General features: G+C 55.1%; 5 protein-coding genes across 9 annotated transcripts; 4 read left to right on the top strand and 1 right to left on the bottom strand.

Moving 5' to 3' along the window:
- Positions 1-277: 277 nt before the first annotated feature.
- Positions 278-478, top strand: KVP17_004510 (uncharacterized protein; the record flags this gene model as incomplete). The annotated part of the gene is made up of 1 exon (XM_068522752.1): positions 278-478. The coding sequence occupies one exon, from the start codon at positions 278-280 to the stop codon at positions 476-478; it is 201 nt and encodes a 66-aa protein (XP_068372158.1).
- A 1,255-nt stretch (positions 479-1,733) lies between these two features.
- KVP17_005341 (uncharacterized protein) lies at positions 1,734-2,630 on the bottom strand (the record flags this gene model as incomplete). Its single annotated transcript, XM_068515149.1, has 4 exons — positions 1,734-1,986; positions 2,015-2,119; positions 2,148-2,428; positions 2,457-2,630. The coding sequence occupies 4 exons, from the start codon at positions 2,628-2,630 to the stop codon at positions 1,734-1,736; spliced, it is 813 nt and encodes a 270-aa protein (XP_068372159.1).
- Positions 2,631-2,675: 45 nt separating this feature from the next.
- On the top strand, positions 2,676-9,324 carry KVP17_004507 (uncharacterized protein; the record flags this gene model as incomplete). 4 transcript variants are annotated; one of them, XM_068522748.1, is made up of 8 exons in its annotated part: positions 2,676-2,732; positions 2,761-4,127; positions 4,156-4,267; positions 4,297-4,875; positions 4,904-5,124; positions 5,152-5,481; positions 5,510-8,434; positions 8,463-9,324. In XM_068522748.1, the coding sequence occupies 8 exons, from the start codon at positions 2,676-2,678 to the stop codon at positions 9,322-9,324; spliced, it is 6,453 nt and encodes a 2,150-aa protein (XP_068372154.1).
- Positions 9,325-9,345: 21 nt separating this feature from the next.
- Positions 9,346-10,788, top strand: KVP17_004508 (uncharacterized protein; the record flags this gene model as incomplete). The annotated part of the gene is made up of 2 exons (XM_068522749.1): positions 9,346-10,364; positions 10,404-10,788. 2 exons carry the CDS (start codon positions 9,346-9,348, stop codon positions 10,786-10,788), a joined length of 1,404 nt encoding a protein of 467 aa, XP_068372155.1.
- Positions 10,789-10,842: 54 nt separating this feature from the next.
- On the top strand, positions 10,843-11,899 carry KVP17_004509 (uncharacterized protein; the record flags this gene model as incomplete). Of its 2 annotated transcripts, XM_068522750.1 has the most annotated exon segments (2): positions 10,978-11,825; positions 11,833-11,845. In XM_068522750.1, coding segments are annotated over 2 exon segments (861 nt in total).

Below are 11,899 nucleotides of genomic sequence, written 5' to 3'. Positions count from 1 at the left end.
TGCTGTCGGTAAGTCTGTCCAGAAACACCTGCTTTAGATTGTGTTGTTGATTCGCACGCTGAATGCGGCGCCTTTCCTCATCCAGACGGTTGATAAGGATCTTCTTCTCTTCTTCACTGAGTGTATGCATACGCCGATCCTCACACCGCTGGGATCTGTTCGGTCACGCGTACAGTAACCAGAGGGTTCGGTTGCTTGTTGATGTCTCGATCAACACCGCCTATGGCGAACGCTAGCAAAATAGTCACTATTAGGCGTTGCGGCCGCATCGGTGAAAATGAGTCACAAGAGCGTCATTGTGGTCATTGAGGACCTGTCGCAGGTGCCTGATGCCACGCCAACGACGGAGCTGTTTGTACACGTGGCCATTGGTGAGAAGCGCTTACGATTTCCACCTGTGGTCTGCAGTGAGGACGAGTATTGCAAATTCGGTCGAGTTTTCGCCCTACCTTTACTTCAGTCAAGTAGTTTGAGGTGAGGATTTGGGACCACGAGTATCAGATTCTCAGTGCATTACCATCCTACGAAAGTTCTACTGGGTTCTTGTTCGCTTGATTTAGGCGTTCTGAGCCCGGCTAGGACATCAATAGCGGCTCGTGTAAAGCTAAAGCGCTCAGGGCGTTCGGTAGGATTTCTGAACGTGAAGGTGAGGCTGTCAATGAGAACGATTGACAAGCCGAAAACATGCCACTTCCGGTCACGGAGACCGTCCGATATCGTGCCGTCCAGCTCAACCCCTGCGGGGTCGCGAAATGTTATTGGGGAATCGGCTTCCGTGCTCCCAACTAACAGCCTATTGCTGATTGGGATAGATGGAAGTCAACGTAACGCCTCGGAGGATACTCGACTCGATCGTGTCAGCGACAGGCCACGGTGGACCTCGCGCTGGACCTATTTTGACGAGGACGACAGCATATCCATGGAGCCGGTATTGCAATTTGCATGTCCATCAGACAGCAGCTGCACCACGAATTCTTCTTGCCAGGCATTGGGCCCATCCAGATTTGTATCGGACGCTGTGGTGTCAAGGCGCGACGGTCGATTTGGGGACATGGTGCCCGACCGAAAAACAACTCTCAGACGCTACGTCTTCCGCAGGGCTAGCGCGGTGGTCATCGACGCTCCGCCGGCGCCGCCTGCCACTCGCAAGGGGCGATTAAAGTGGTCCTTCTTCAACTGTTGTCAAACGGCTTCTCAAGCAGAAGAGAAACCGTGTTCTCAAGCTCTGCCTCTGGAGGAACATGTGACTTGCGAGACGTCGGAGGTTGTTCACCTGCCATTAGATGGCTCTTGTGAGACATCGGAGGTCGTACTCCCACCATTAGGTGGCTCTTGTGAGACATTGGAGGTTGTTCTCCCGCCTTTAGATGGCTCTTGTGAGACATTGGAGGTTGTTCTCCCGCCTTTAGATGGCTCTTCTGAGACGTCGGCGCCATTGGGTGGCTCCATCCGCTGCGAGTCCACCTTATCAGCCGTGACGCCCTCCAAACCGGCCACTCCGAACTCACAAGAAACACTATGCTTTCCTCGAACGATGACCATCGAGAGCAGTGAAATTTCCGGCTTAGATGAGGTGGGCGAAGCTCCGATCCCATGAACTCAAACCAATCCAAGCAGGCGCGATGCGGAAGAGTATTGACCTAAGGTTTCAGTCAATGTAGCTCAAATATACTGTTGATCGTAATGGAATCTGAACCACGCGTACGAGAGGCGTTCAGCCTCTACGACTCATTTCAGCGAGAAAAGGCATTGGACACGGAGTCAACAACACTGTCGTCGTCGAGGCCTTCAATCAGCGTCCTCGACGGTTTTGGCAACGGAAAGGCAGCCGGCTTCGGCTTCTTCGCACTTGAATTGTACCTAGCGAACTCGAATGGTCTCTTTTTCGGCGGTGCCGGCCTTAACCGTACGTCATCCGACTTGGACTTCAAGTTCTGAATCTCAATGGTAAGTCGGTGTATGGTGCCATTCTGATTAGCAACCGTTCTATGTGACCCATCCCGGTCCCTCCTACTGTTTCAAGTCTCTGTAGTCAACGAACACTCCGAGGCGCGAGGCCCTGTCGTTTACTGCTGAGCTGAACGCGCTGTAGTCGAGGTCGTCTACTTTTTGGTTGATCCTGCATGGAGCAATTCGCGCCCTCTCACATTTGGTGGACTTTCTGTAGACTTCGCAGGCTAGATTTGGCGGAACTGAGCTCTTTTTCAGTTTCAAATGCTTGTGCTCTGTGGATGAGGTTACCCCAACCGCACCTCAGCAGGTCAACGGCGTCCTTTGACCTCGCTGCCTCCAGTCTAAGGGCTGCGACATCAGACTGGGCGGAAGCCAGTCTCTTCTCGGTTCCGCACAAACGCAATTTGAGCATCATAGGGTCGTTCTCGTCGTTGCTTTCAAGGTGCAAATCAGGCACAACGAAGTGGAGCACATGCTGATCGCGTGAACCAGCGACCACCCACCGCTTTGGTCATCTGCCTGCATATAGGGCAGGACGCTGTGGTTTTATCCCGGTCTTTGTTGTACGTGCGGAACCAATTATTCAGGCAAGCCTCGTGGGCCACGTGGCCACAACATGTACTCCACAGCCCGCTGGTGAGCGGCTCCATACAAGCGAAGCAACGGTCGTTGTCCATAACACTACTGGGCTCAATTGAAAAAATATTATTGGAAAACTCACAATGGGTCTCTACGAACGATTTGAAGTCAGCAAGCACCCACATGATCAGCTGGTGCAGGTAAGCCCATTAATTTCCGCTGACTCAGCAAGGCGCATCCAGACGGAAGAGGGTGGATCCTGTCTGCAGACTCGGCTATTTGTTCAATGTCCGCATATCTTCACTTATTCTTGAAAGCAAGTGCCGCGTATCGTGTTTGCGGTTGTACTTCGCGAGCTCTGTGGGCGAAACGTTCTACAGCGTAGTCCCTTTCAGACCCTATTTCTACCTCAAGGTACGGCGCAATCTCGAAGGGGTACGACTCCCCGAAGATGCTGTAAAAGATGTTCTGCTCCAGTTGGGAAACCACGTGCAAGCCATGGCGACTCGAGCATGCAAAAATGCGACCTCCGTCGAGCATGTAGAGAGAATTGATCTGGAGGAGGAGGGCAACCTCTCCAAGGACGCAGAGGCCCCATACAGCTCTCGGCAGATGCTTAAAGTCAGCGTGAGCACCGTCGACGACATGAGGGCGCTCGTTACATTGCTGGGAAAGCTGCTCGATGCCCACGCACCTCTACTCGAACAAATTCGTTGCGCCAAGCGACCGGAGGCCGCTCCACAATTGATATCATTGTCGGCGGCCTATCAGCCTTCCGACACCCGACTTGCAGAGGAGATGGTTCTTAACGACCCGCTTCTCATGGCCGAGGGCCTCTGCGAGCACCAGGTGAGCTACCTGAGTCGCGCTTTGATTGACACTGGCATTCGGTGTGGAAAGTGGTACGACGTCACCTGGCACCCAGACGCAAGACGAAGCCCTGCATCTCTAGCAGCTGAGTACCCGGAATCCGTGGAGCTTCGCAGCCCGGAGGAGCACCTGCAAAAGGTGGCACCTCCCCTCCGCATCTTCTCGTGGGACATCGAAGTGACCAAGGCGCCTTTGAAGTTCCCCGACTCGGCTGTGGACCCAATTATGTGCATCTCCATCATGGTCGACGACCAGGGTTACCTCCTAGTAAATAACTCCATCGTGCAGGAACGGATTCCAGACTTCGATTACGTCCCCAAGCCGCAGTTTCAAGGTTACTTCCAGGCTGTTAACGTTGAGGATGAGAAGCAGCTGCTGCAGTCCTTCTTTAAGTTGATTCAAAGGAGCTCTCCTCATGTCATTGTCACCTACAACGGCGACTCCTTCGATTTCCCCTATGTCTTGAGTAGAGCTAAGTCCCACGGGATCTCCATGGAGGATGAAATTGGCTTCCCTATGAGGGGTGTCAGCCGTGATAGGAATTTTAGGCAAGCTGCCGAAGTGCAAGGAGCCATAGCACTGCATATGGACTGCCTGTGCTGGGTTAACCGTGATTCCTACTTGCCTTTGGGATCGCGTGGTCTGAAGGCCGTTACCCGAGAGAAGCTCCGGTTCAACCCCCGAGAGTTGGACCCCGAGCTGATGACCCCGTACGCCACTTCGCAGTCAGTAACCGCCGTCTATCTCACCCAGTCCTCGACTGCTGGCCGAGTACAGCGTCTCTGACGCCCTAGCGACGCACTTCTTGTACGTACAATACATTCACAGATTCATTCTTGCCCTGAGCTCCATCATTCCGCTAGCGGTGAGATGGTACGCCGGTTCATCACGCAGCCAGACGACGTGCTTCGAAAGGGATCTGGTACCTTATGTGAACACCTGTTAATGGCCCAAGCCACTGAGAACAGTGTTGTGTACCCGACTAAGCACGTAGAGGACGACGAGAAGTACTACAAGGACCGCCTCCTCTACACTGAAACCTATATCGGTGGAAAGGTCGACCAACTGAATGTTGGCATCTTCCGCGACGACATTCCGGAAGAGTTCGAGTTGGATCCGCAGGCCTACCAACGGCTGGTTGATGGGGCTGAGCGCGTGTTTGACTTCTGGCTGAGCAGCGAGTGTCCGTTTGGGCCTCTTCCCGTTATAAACCGCGAGGACATCCTTGACGACGTGCGGAAGCGGCTAAGCAGCCTACAACAGTGGCACCGTCTTACCGTATCCCCCCGGATCTACCATCTGGACGTCGCTGCCATGTACCCCAACATCATCCTCACGCAACGACTGCAGCCGTCGTCGATGGTCGACGACCAAACGTGCCAGGCCTGCCCGTGGAGGGATGAGATGGAAAGCTGCAGGCGACTTCTCAAATGGCGTTGGCGTGGTGAGCATTTCCCGCTGACCAGAGGCGACGTGGGGCATTACGGGCGTCAGACCGCAGATAAACCAGCTTCGTAACATTCTTTCCGGAGAGTACCACGACGTCGGAATCATCCAAAGTCTCACTGGTCGTGCAATCAAACCCGACAAGTCGCTGGCGGTCGAAGACGAAGAGGCTGACGGCAAACGAGGCGCAGCCAAGGTTCATTGGAGAGAGCTGCAACCCTTTCAACAGAGGGCACTACTCTTTGACAGGGCTAAGAAACTCTCGCAAAGGCAGAGGTGAGGCTGGGTGCTTCCTGCAAGCAGCCGTAAGTTCAAGCTAGCCGTCGAGGAGGACCGCCACTCTGTAGTTTGCCAACGCCAGAACCCCTTCTACGTGGATGCCGTTCGTGCCTTTCGAGATCGCCGCACGATATACAAGAAGCACAAGAAGGAGGCGGAGTCGAAGCTGGAGGCCGCCACCTCGGAGGCCCTACGTATGCAGTTCTCAAACGAGGTATTACTGTTTGAAAGCCTTCAGCTTGCCCACAAGTGCATACTGAACTCCTTCTACGGATATGTCATGCGGAAAGGCTCCCATTGGCACTCGATGGAGATGGCTGCCGTCACCACTTTCACGGGCGCTCAGATCATTAAGTGAGCCCCGATGGCGAGGTCCATGCAGCGAAGCCTACGAGCTCTGCGCCAAGATCGGTAAGCCCTTGGAACTGGACACAGACGGCATCTGGACTCTATTCCCCACAGGGTTCCCTGAGATTTACAATGTGCGCTTGCAAAGGGGCTCGGAGGAGGTGACTGCCAAGTTTGAGTATCCCTGCGCGGTGCTTAACCTCGGCGTGCACGACAGGTGGACCAACCACCAGTTTCTCCACTTTGAGAATGGCGTCTTCCGCCGTTCGTCAGAGAACTCCATCTTCTTCGAAATGGACGGCCCATACAAGGCAATGATGCTTCCCTGTTCCGAAAAGGAGGGCCAGAAGCTGAAGAAGCGTTACGTCGTCTACGACTTCGACGACCGCATCGTAGAGTGCAAGGGCTTCGAGATCAAGCGTCGTGGAGAGCTCGAGATGCTCAAGAACTTCCAGAAGGAGATGTTTCCTGTATACCTCAAGGGCAGTACGCGCGAAGAAGTCTACAGGGAAGCCGCCAAAGTCTGCGGGCGATGGCTGGCGTTCCTCCAAAGAAAGGGGGGCACAGCAGACAAGAAAATCGTCTTCAGCCTTATCTCGGAGAGCAAGAGTCTCTCCAAGAGCGTGGAAGCATCTGCTCCTCTGAAAACTATGGGAACTACCACCGCTCGACGGCTGACGGAGCTGCTTGGTGACATGACCTACGTCCAGGAAAGCGGTATCAAGTGCGAGTTCGTGGTCTCCGCGTTCCCATCAAACAAGTCGCGCTCAGAAAGAGCCATTCCCGTCCGCCTGTTCGAAGCTGCAGTCGTCGAACAGGCCCACTTCTTGCAGAAGTGGACGGGATCCAGGGACGGGTGCCTGTCGCGTCTCCTCGACTGGGATTACTACACTGAACGTCTGACAACACAGATCCTGAAGCTGGTGGTGTGTCCTGCCATTCTACAACGTGTGAGCAATCCGGTTGAGGATGTGAAACCTCCAGAATGGCTCCGGAAGGAACTCCACCTCAAAAGCATAGTGAAATTAGACTCCTTCTTCACTATCACCAAATCAAGGGAAGCACATGTCCCCGCCGACCGGCCTGTTTTACCTCCCTTGATCATAGGGGCACCTGTCCCGAGCCTAGCATCGTCTCGCGAGGAGCCCTGCCTGTCCCTCGCGGACGCCTGGAACTCCAGCACTGAGGACGTCATCCGTTCGCTGAAGGCGCACTGGACTCAAGTCAGAAGCGAGGTCACCTCGGCGGTGGCCTCCAGCTGCGTCAGGGATCTTCTTCGGAGAGACTCTGTGCAGGTGCTCCCGCAAGTCGGAGCGAAATCGTGGTTGCTAGCTGATTTGGAGGAGCTGGAGGCAGACCGATTCGTGTTGGGAGTTATGGTATCTGGCCGTCCCGAGGTATTCAAAATCCCGCTGAGGTCGCGCACCCGTCTCCTCGTCTCCGCAGAGCGCCCTCCAAAGTGCTCCTCGGTCGTCGAAGGCAACGCAGAGAACACAAAGCTCTCTACGGGTCAGGTGGTGGGTCGCGTATTTGAGGTGGAGCTGTCGGAAGAGGAGCTGGCATCTGAAAGTTGGCGAGACGGCGTGGGAAACGTGGCTGTCCTTGAGCACCTCGATCCGCTGTTGCGCTGTCTGCTGCTAAGTCCGCGGGTGTCCGCTGCTCGCTGCACGCTGGGATCCCCAGTCGATGTGGGGTCCCTCGCCGGCCTCGACGGCCAGGCCGCAGCCACGTACAAGCTGCTTCTGCTGTTTGGGAAGGTGGAGCAGGTCCTAATCGCAGTCGAAGTCCTTGTGGAAAAGGACCTACTCATCACCGTTACGACGTTCCGATTACAAACCCAATCATGGGATTCCGAGGGCTTTCGAGAGCAGTTGGTCGACGCAGTCGCCGAGCAACTGCCCTGTGTCGGGTTCAACTCGCAGGTCCACGTAGAAATTAGGGATGTGCCTTGTCATTCGGTAACTCGACACGCGGGTTCCTGGCTGCGGCAGGAGCTGCTCACGTCCCAACGTACTGTTATTGCAGTCACCTTCGGTGAAGCCAAAATCCTCCGCCCGCTTGAGCAACTGGCTTCTCGGTGCGCCATTCTGATTGCTGAGCGTGACGCGACGGGTCGTGGCGAGGCCTTCGTCCTCAACAACGCAGCCAACTACACAGTGCGCTTCCTGGACCGAGTCGACGTGGCCAGTGTGGCCGGACTCCCTGTAGGATTCGTCCTCAGATACGCCGGGACTCGCGAGTCTCTGTCTAGACTAGCTATGGACGTCCTCTTCGCACGCAACCTGAAGAAGCAGAATTTCGTCCTCTGGAACCAGTACGACAGTGCCTTTCCCGAGGACGAACCCTTCATGAAGAAGACACCCTTCTGCCTTCTGCCCGCGATCCACCGCCGACTCTCCGCCTCATTCTCCTTTTGCTCGCCCGTGATGACATGTACGCTAGAAAACCTACAGCAGCTCATTGAGCTCTCTGGGGATAACGTCTACAAGAACTGGACCATCGACGGAGTCAAACTCGGACGATACGATATCCGCCATTCCCATTTACGACCAGACACCCTACTCATCCTCCACAAACTCCTTCGCTCACTAAGGTCCGGAGCAGACAACTCCATGTTCAAGGCAGACCTTTTCGACGGCGGGTTCGAGTGCTGGTTGCTGTCACCGTTGAGCCGGCTTTTCCACCCAGACTTACTGTTGGATATGCGGCATTGGCTGGAGGTTTACGTTCGAGAGTTAGTCCGCAATGTGAACACGAAGGCGACCTGTGTGAAGGCTGATACGAAGGGGTTCATCGTGACCACACCATACGTCCAGTCAGCTTTAGGGGGCGACTGCATTCGCTCTCTGGTTAACGATCTGTCCAGGCACTCCCTTTTCCGGCATTTGTCGTTCCGTGTGGACGTCTTCACTGGCCTGTTGGTGTTGGACGACACTCAGTGGTTTGCGACACGCAAGAAGTGGGCCTCGTGGACTGTTCTCACCCAGCGCCAGCGGACCCATCGACCGTCTACATAGTCTACGGAGACTGCCTGCCCCGGTGAGTGCCTTCCTGCACACCGTCATAGAGACCCTCCTGACACAACCGACGGCCCAAGTACGCGCCCGCGCGCCTGAACTACTAAACTCTAAGGACGTTTCTTTGGCGCCTGAAGCCGCACGTCTGGTGGATCTGGAGGCGCGTCGACTGTTCGACGTCTCACCGGAAGAGGAGTCGTTGTGTGAAGGGGTCATCTCTAGAATTGAGCAGCCAGCCTTACTCTTCGTTGACTCGGATGAGGATGATACCTACTGTGATGTGCCTGGTGCTATACATCCGCCTGACGACCTGGACTTCGCCCGCATCGCCTACCGGCTGCTCAGCCTGGACCCCGCGTCTGTCACTGACGACCCCTTTGCCCTGCTTAGACGTGTAAGCAGCAGTTGTGGCGTTTCGGCCTTTTCCAACCTGCTTCAGTACCGGCCGCTGATAGACTCCCTGTGGGTGCCGGGAACAGTGTGCAGAGCATGTGACACGGCACAGGACCTCGATGCCACGGCGGCATTCGACGGCGGAGGCTGGCCTTGCACCCAGTGTGGGTCTCTGCTAGACCCTGACTCCGTGGACCAGCAGCTGGCAGACCTGCTGCGTGCTACTCACAGACACAGCCTCTCCAGTGACGAGATATGCGAACGCTGTCCACAGCGGCGCCGAACGCGCAACGCGACTTGCACTTGCGGCGGAGCCTGGAAGTTGGACCTGCGCGAAAACGAGCTGTCTTGGGTGCTGTCGATGGCTAAAAGCCTTGTCTCGGCCACTCCGGATTCACTTCTTAAAACGGAGCAGCTATTGGCGTGCTTGTCACACTGAATTGTCTATTATCTCCAACTTATGTCCGATTCGCTGTCGACGACCCGATGCAGCGAATCTCAAGCCCTCAACCTCAACGTAGGCGGCACCAGTTTCACTGTCGGTAGGAGGGTCCTTCAGAAGTGTTGGCTCTTGTCGGCCCTCGCTGTGGAACACGGAATGCTTAGCCGGGACCGCGTGCCTGATTTTGTGTACGTCTGCCCGTATTGTGGATCGAGAAGCACTGATTTCGCTTCCTCCGCAGGAAGACGATCCTTCCTCTGCGATTGTTTCCTCCCGTTGGAAACGACTCCAGACGGCAGTATTTTTTTAGAATTCGACCCCTCGGATTTCTCCGCTCTTCTGACCTTCATACGAAGAGGAGTCTTGGGCGACGTTGCGTGTGGCGACAGCTCCTGGTCCAGAATAACAACCATCGCGAATTTTCTAGGGTTGACATCACAGCCGAAGAGGTGTTACCACTGCCTCTGCGTGTACGACGAAGGTGTCAACGCCAACAGTCCGTGCTTGCGACACAACGGCTCTCCGGTACCTAGGTCCAAGACGGATAGCAGGCGCGTGTGGTCTTGCTGCAAGAAGCCGTGCTATCTTCAGTCGGCCTTCGGGTCCGTCGTGCCTGCCAGCGGCTGCATAAGATCGGCACATCAATCAGACGAGGAAGTTCTTAGTGTGTTGATTCAAGATGATATGCGGAAAGGCAACGATGTTACAACTGCATTCGGAACGCCGAAAATAACGGATCAGTTTACTATCTGCGAACAGTCCAAGTCTGGGTTCTGCAGCAGTGAAGGCTGTGGTGGAAAGTGCCTCACACCTCCGACGGCTCCTCCTCTGGACACCGAGCGATGCCTGTCTTGTCCATTCAATTCGGTTTGCTCGAAGACCAACGTCTCGTGTTTGCGACCTGATATCTCTCGGCCTGAGGAATCTGAAACGAAGAAGAGCCGAAAGCGCAAAAAGCGGAAGGGAGAGGCGGGCCTGCCTCAGGACGTGCTGAAGACTCGCCTCTGCCCGTTGCTTCGTCTGGGCGTCTGTAAAGAGTAAGTCCGCCACCACCACCATCACCTAATTTTTTCCAGGTCCAGTCAGTCGTGCCGGTACGCGCATTGCGTGGATGACCTCCGCTACACTGAGGAGTACTTTAAAACGTCGATGTGTGCATTCTGGGCCAAGGGCCACTGCAAGGCGGGGGCTAATTGTCGTCACGCTCATGGGGAAGCGGAACTTCGTCGTCGTAACGACCCTCTCACAGTGACTTCGCTACCAAGTGAGCCTGAAGCCCCTCCTCAGAATCCACAACCCTACGTCCTCTATCCAGCGTACCCGTACCCTGGACAATACAGTCAGTTCGAGAACTCGTACCAGCCTGTCTATATGATGCCTCCCAGTGATTGGCCGCAATCGCCGGGTGAATGGATGCAAGCGCCGCCTCCTCCTGCGTGTCGAAGTACAGAGGGTGAATGACGCGTTCAATGTGTTTTTTTGATGACTGCGTCAAAAGCTTAAATACCGCGTTGAATGAACTTTGCCGTCCGTGCGGCTCTTTTCGGAGTAGCAACGTTGTTAACGACCACATGGTTCTATGGCTGGCCTCACACCCAGTTTATTCTGTTTAGAAGCCGTGTGTACTGCTGGCTGTGCGACAACTCCGTCATGGACCACTGCACTGTACCCCTTCCGCCCGGAGTTGACTATCTTGACCCATGCCCGGCACAGGCTGCCAAGGTGGAAGCCCTCTATACGCTGGCGACCTCAGTGGAGTACGCGCTCTCTGTGGTTCCGGGCTACGTTTATGACAACGTCGGCGTGCGCGCCTGCGGAGGCGTCGGCGTCGGTCTCTTCGCCATGGGATGGACACTGTTCACCTTGTCTAGCCGTAGTTTGCAATTGTACTTGCCGGCCTTCTTCCTATTCGGTCATGGGATAAACTACGTTGCCTTGGCGTGCCTGTCACTGTCGGAATACGCGAAAGACTGGGAGTACCTGTCGATGAGCATCGCTATGATGGCGCAACAGATGGCCACCATAATACCTCCCATCCTTTGGCAGCTTATACTGGCGTTTCCCACGGTCTCCCCTATGTGGACCCTAGTGGGGTACTGGCTTTGTTTGGGCGTCCCTTTTGGCGTAGCGATGATCTCCTCACTGCCTTCAAAACGGCGTGTTCGCAGAGTCTCAGGCGTCGTCGACGCGTCGTTGGATCCTGAGTGGTCCACTTTCTTTTCGGAGCTCACTCGTCCAGACTACCTCGTCTATGTAGCTTGGTACGCGACGACGAACATGGGGGTCAATACGGTCATGACTAACATGGTCGGTACTATGGGTCCCGACGTCTCGAGTTATTACGGCTGGATAAGCTGGCTGCCCCTTGGACCTCTAATGGGTTTGCTGAACGAGTATGTGCACTCCATCTGGTCTCTTTGGGCCATCACTATCGCAAAGGTCTTCATTTTCACCGCTTTCATTGTCAACTCTACGAGCTACAACTACTTCTGCGTTACGTTGCAGATGGTGGAAATAGGGTACGTCCACGCTTTGAAGATCTACTACATCAACGAGAATTTTGAAAAACAGC

Source organism: the organism of the source record quoted next (assembly GCF_019968985.1).
Source record: "MAG: Porospora cf. gigantea B chromosome Unknown PgB_NODE_720_length_11899_cov_127.715, whole genome shotgun sequence".
NCBI lineage: Eukaryota > Apicomplexa > Conoidasida > Eugregarinorida > Porosporidae > Porospora > Porospora cf. gigantea B.
Note: the sequence above shows the minus strand (reverse complement) of the source record. Positions and strands in the feature narration are given on the sequence as shown.